Here is a 6370-nt window from a genome sequence, read left to right on the forward strand (position 1 = left end):
AGAAAAGCCCTTTGAAGATGACCAGATTCACACCAATTTTGCATCACAAGTGTTCCACCTATTTCCTTGATTAATTTCCACTGTTTCTAAAATGCCATTCAAATCAGCCAAATGGTTCCAAGCAAAGAAATTCTCTAGTAGGTCCAAAGGCTTCCTGTCAATTTTTGTGGGTTTATCACTATAGTGAATGATAGGGAGGATAGACAAGATGTGATCCCTGCCTTTGAGGAGCTCACACTGTCCATATAGGCTCTTCTGCAAAATGTCCTCAACTACACTGATAGGTGGGGCAGATAGCAACCTGAGTTTGGAAGCTGCCAATGTAATCTTGAATGAGTACGTGAGGAAGAGAAGTGAGGTAAACAAATGGCCCTGGAGACAGAGAGGTGGAGAGGGGGGTGGAGCTGGGTTTGGTTGTAAGGTAATCAGGTTGTCCCACAGAAAGGGTGTCACCTTGCTAAGATGGACCATTAAGCCCACTATAAAAAGCCAAGCATCCCAAACAGCCAGCACCCTGCAAGCTGCTTTGGTCTACATCCTACTTGTTCTTTTGGTGAACTAGGTAAGTGAGGGAGGGTTTGGCTGAACTTCCACCTATTTGGTTAGGTTTGAAGGTAGAAACCCAGTAATGTGGGATGCCTTGAAGCTATTAGAAGGATTGCCTTCTTGTTTAATTTTAGGGATCTTTTGGTGTGAATTTCTCTTGAACATAGATAAAATCAGAGCAGAAGTGGATTATCTTTATAGTTGATCACTCTTAGCTTTCTAGTCCAAGTCTGCATAAACAGGGTCAGGAGAGTTATCTATGGACAACAAAGGTCTGGCAAAAGTCAGTCAATTGGGCTCAGATGCAGGTGAGTCCTCTAGCCCCAAGTATCAAGGAGCCAGTGCAGATGAATAAGATTAAGCAAAATAATTATTTGATGGAAGTTGAAACTCTGAGCCACAAATAAGAGACTCCGCCCACAGGAATTCAAAGATGAGTGAGAGTGAGGGGGGAATGGTACTTGTGACATTCTCTACCATCAGTTCATTAAGGCTCATGGAAGTCTTCCTCTTGATCATTCAGTTTCATTCTACACTTATGAATTTCTCATTCTCTCTTACTATATTGGATTTTCATCCTATCATCTTCTACCTTGTTCATATTAATTCCCCTTCTCCACTCCCTATCTCTCCATGCCTTCCATAATGCCCCTTTCAAGTTATACCCTCCTTTAAGTCAAAGACCATTATTTTCATCTTTGTATGGAAACCTGTGTCTTGTACTTGGTGGAAATGTATTGAATGTTTGTTTAATTTAACTGAATGCTTATGAAAATACTGATGGAGAACAGTATGATTAGAATAATTCAATGTGGAGATGTGAACTGAATCCAAGTCCTCATGGGTAACTACTCTTACCCTGGAGCCTTGGTGGGTTTCACTTACTTTCACTGGACACATAGTTGTTAAGTTGAATTGAATGAGGATGAGGGTGCCATGTGGTGAGCAGTGCCTCCAAGGGCTGATTCCTCCTAGACACAGACCCACATACCTCAAGTATGTTATCTTGGAGTAATGGGACATAGAAAGTGATTGATTGAAATGGTGGATGAAGGATAAAATGTATATGGACTCCAAGTCAGAGCTAAGGTGCTTGATCCCACTGAAGGCAAAGTAGATAAAACTCAAATTCATGGTGTCTTCATTCTGAATAAGGGATTAGGACAATTGGTTTCTAGTTCTAGCTTCACTGGAACTCTGTGGGTAAGAAATTCCTTTCTCTGCTATATCAAAAGACATGAATCATATCTAACCCATCATTCATCATTGGGCTATTTTAAGGTTGAAATAAATAAGAGATACAAAATATCTTCGTGGCTATTTTTACTGATTAGACTTACTGAGGAAGAAATTATAAAAAGAAAAGAAAAGAAAGAACAGGAATGACAAAAAAGATACTTCATTTCTTCTTTCTTTATCAGGTTCACATAAACTTACGAAAGATGCCTCACCTTCTGAGCAGTATTCTTACCATTATTGATGTTTACTACAAGTACACCAACAAGGATCAGGATTGTAGCACGCTGTGCAAAAGGGAGCTGAAGGAACTTCTGGAAAAAGAATTTCGACCAATTTTGAAGGTAAAGGTTGCCTGCCAGGGTCAAAGGTTTATTCAGGCACCTCCTTAAATAGGAGGTTTTTAATCCTAGAAAGCTATAAACGAAAGTCATGATAACCCACTTGTGAGTGCTCTAAATAGAATTCTATCATATCACCTTGCCCATAAAAGATGATAAATGAACACTTACTGAATTGAGTTGAATAAAATTAATAATACTGAAGAGGGTTTGACTTAGGCAAATTGGAATAGTTTTTTGTCTTCAGTAACCTTATATTTCTTTTTTTCTTTCCTCCTTCCCTTCCTTCCTTCTTCCTTCCTTCCTTCTTCCTTCCTTCCTCCCTTTCTTCCTCCTTTTCTTTCTTTCTTTCTTCCTTTCTTCCTCCCTTCCTTCTTCCTTCCTTCCTTTGTTCCTTTATTTCCTCCCTTCCTTCTTCCTTCCTTCCTTCCTTTTTTCTCCCTTCCTTCCTTCCTTCTTCTTTCTTTCTTTCTTTCTTTCTTTCTTTCTTTCTTTCTTTCTTTCTTTCTTTCTTTTTTCTTTCTTTCTGTCTGTCTTTCTGTCTTTCTTTCTTACTTTTTCTTCCTTCCTTTCTTATCTTTCCTATCTTTCTAATATCACCTTCATTTCTCTTCTCATTTCTTTTTCCCTCAGAACTATCCCTTAAAACAAAGAATAAAATATAGGGCTTAAAAAGACATAGTTCAATAAAAGTAATAATATATCAACCAAATCATATATTATATGTAGTATTGCACATCTCTAAAGGAGAGAAGAGGCTACATCCTCATATGTTTTCTTTCATCCTTCCTTTTCTCTGCCCTCCTTCAGCATAGTAGTTGCAAATCCCAATCTCACTCCAGACTCAGAGAACAAGAATCTTCCATCTTGGCTCAGGTTCCTGTCACAATAGAAAGTGATGTGAAAAACCAATTAATATTAATATTACTGACTTGGGGTTATACTGCTTCTCTAAAGAAACACCCTTTCTGAGGATGAAGAATCAATCTTCAGTAATAAACTTTCATACAGTATATTGTGTTGGTAAAACACAAAATGTTCTGTATACTTTAGTCTCTATGTGGGCAAAAGGGACAGAGTGGCCTGGAAATCACACCAGAGGCAACTATCTCCTAACTGTATGGCTCTGGACATGATGCTTTAAGGGAATATGAAGATAGATGGATATCTGAAAGTTTGTACTATCCAGTGCTCTCTTCTAAGCATAAATGTCCCATTTACTCACTCTAGAATAATAAATTATACTTTAGTCAACTTGAGATTTGGCTTCTTTGAGTCAAATTGAGTCTGAAATGTTATTAGTAATTGATTGTTCTGGCTAGAAAAGGTCTTTCCTCCAAAGACAAATAGAATCTCAAATCAGTAATATATTATTCTTAGTGAAAAAGTTATCAGTGGCCTTACACTACCTATATCCTATAATCTCTTTCCTACATCCCTAAGCAGACACTTGGTTTCTGCCCATGTTAACTTGTTCCTTTCTGTCTTATGTTTATGTATACTCAACTATGTTAAAAACAAGTAAAGCCGGCATGACAAATCAAGTCATACCCACACATACCCATATGAATATAAATACGTACCCACATAAAAGCCATCTTTTCATTGATAGGTAGACAAGGGGCTCTGAACTTAATTGATTTTCCCTTTATGCCTTATTTTGGACAGAATCCAGATGATCCTGACACTGTGGAAGTATTCATGCACATGCTCGATCGAGACCATGACAGGAAAGTGGACTTTATTGAGTTTCTTTTGATGATATTCAAACTGACTATGGCCTGCAACCAGTCTGTTGGAAAAGAATACTGCCAAGCTTCAGGGTCACAAAAACAACATCCTAGTCACCATCACCAAGAAGAACAGAGTGAAATGGAAGAGGAAGAAGAAGATAGTTCTAGTAATTCAAGTTGGAGTGCAGGAGAGGAACCCAAATCCCACACTGGGCAATCACGAAAAACCAGGAAACAAAGGCACAGGTCAAAGTCCAGTTCTCCAGGAAACGGAAAATTAGGTCGCTCATCAAGTGCAGGACACAGGGACATCTATGGGAGAAGACACCATAGGTCAAGATCAAATCATTCAAAAGGAAGTGAGAAAAAGAGAAATGTGTCCAGCTCAAGTGATCTGGGGGAAAAGAGACACAAGTCAAATATTAGCCCCTCCAGAAGATTGGGAGGAGAAGAACATGAGTCTGCCTCTGACTGGTCAGGGAGAGGTGAAATAAAAATATTTGTACCTAGTTCAGGGGTCTTGTCCTTAGAGCTGAAGAGCAAAGGTAGCAGCTCAAACTCTAGCCAGTCAGAAGAATGTGGAGAACAAAGACAAAGAGGCAAGTCTTGTCAAACAGGAAGCTATGGCCAAAAACGTTATGAACCTGTCTGTGGTCAATCAGATGGATGTGCAAGACAAAGAAGATCTCATTCTTGTCACTCTAATGAATCACAGGGAGAAGAACATAAATATAGATCAACACGTTCAGAAAACTGTGAGAGAAGAGTAACAAACTCATGCAGTCACTCACAAAGTTGTGCAGGACAAGAACATCAGTCCTACACAAATCAGTCCTCCAGATGTGGACAAGGATCAGGCTCAAGACGGTCCTCTAGCTATGGACAACAAAGGTCTGGATCAGGCCAGTCCTCCAGCTGTGGCCAACATGGATCTGGCTCAGGCAATTCCTCTAGCTATGGACAGCATGGGTCATGCTCAGGTCAGCCTTCTAGGTCTCAACAACATGGATCAGGTCAGTCCTCCTGTTTTGGCCAACAGGGATCTAGCTCAGGTCAGTTTTCCAGCTCACAAAATTATGGGTCACATTCAGGGAATTCTTCTACTTGTGGACAGCAGAGATCAGGCTTAGGACAGAATTCTAGACATAAAAAACAAGAGTCTGGCAAATGTCAATGCCCTTGCTCCAGGTCAGAAGACTCAGATAGAGGGGAGTCCTCTAGCTCTGAGAATCAGAAAGGGGACTCAGTTGGACATTCAGTATCAGATCAGAAACGAGGAACTTCCACACATTCAGGATATGAGAGAAGTAGAAGACAGGGATCTGCTACCAGTCAAGACAGTGATAGTGAGAGGGAATCCGAAGCAAGAGATAGTTCAAGAAATTCAGAGTCTAACGAGAGATGGTCCTCACCCACTCAGGAAAATAGTGATGCTACCACAATAAGAAGACATGAATCGACTTCGGGAGAAGAAAGTGACAATACAAGAAAAGCAGGTGAAGAAACAAGAAAAACTGATTCTGGAAAAAGAGAGTCTCATTCAAATACAGGATCAAGTTCAAGTCAAAAACAGAGATACAGTCCTGAAAAACAAAGAAATGATGAAGGCCAAATACGAGACAGCACTAGAGAAACAATATCTGGTCATCAAGATGGGACATCGAGACAAAGAAGATCTAGTTCAAGAAGAGGAGAAAACCAAGGAAACCCAGAAGAGGTAGGAGATACATATGAGAACACAGGGTCTCATCAAACACACAACACAGATTCTACATCAAGGGGAAGACAAGGACCAAGAATTAGACAGGAAAATGGTTCTTCAGCAAACTCTAGATCTGATCAAAGACAGTCCACATACACTAGCACAAGGGGAAGTGAGGGAATAGGCAGTAGACAGCAACATGGTGCTTCCAACCATTCCTCCTCTGGCCACAGACAGTCTACTGATTCTAGCTCCGCGGAAAGACAGGAATCAGGCCATACACAGGAAGGTGATACTTCCAGACACTCTGGGTCTGACACAAGACAGTCGACAGATTCTACTTCGAGGGGAAGTGAGGCAATAGGGAGTAGACAGCAACATGGTTCTTCCAGCCATTACTCCTCTGGACACAGACAGTCTACTGATTCTAGCTCCAGGGCAAGACAAGGATCAGGCCATAGAGAGGAAGGTGATTCTTCCAGACACTCTGGCACCAAACAAAGACAGTCTCATGATGCCAGCAGGGGAGGAGGGCATGAATCGAGCAGCAGGCAGGAACATGACTCTTCCAGACACACTGGGTCGACTCAAAGCCAATCCAGGGATGCCACTAGTGGAGGAAGGCATAGATCCAGAAGCAGGCAGGAACATGACTCTTCTGCACACTCAGGAACTGGCCACAGCGAATCCACATCCACCGACAGTGAGGGAGAATCCAGCTCAGGGAGAAAACAGAGAGGGAGGAGTAGACAGCAAAGAGACACCGCCAGTCATGCAGGCTCTGAGCGAGGACACTCCTCTGATTCTAGGTC

General features: G+C 41.1%; 1 protein-coding gene across 1 annotated transcript in view; it reads left to right on the top strand.

Moving 5' to 3' along the window:
- Positions 1–411: 411 nt before the first annotated feature.
- LOC138162224 (filaggrin-2-like) overlaps positions 412–6370 on the top strand; it is a 24975-nt gene continuing 19016 nt past the window's right edge. Inside the window, exons 1-3 of the mRNA XM_069089260.1 lie at positions 412–562; positions 1968–2126; positions 3792–6367. Of these exons, the coding sequence (XP_068945361.1) occupies positions 1989–2126; positions 3792–6367 (2714 nt within the window). The 5' untranslated portion in view covers positions 412–562; positions 1968–1988. The remainder of the gene's footprint in view (positions 563–1967; positions 2127–3791; positions 6368–6370) is intronic.

The sequence above is a fragment of the Petaurus breviceps genome, unplaced genomic scaffold (genome assembly GCF_028583685.1).
Source record: "Petaurus breviceps papuanus isolate PSGF00001 unplaced genomic scaffold, PetGlider_PUasm1.0 186, whole genome shotgun sequence".
In the NCBI taxonomy this organism is placed as follows: domain Eukaryota; kingdom Metazoa; phylum Chordata; class Mammalia; order Diprotodontia; family Petauridae; genus Petaurus; species Petaurus breviceps.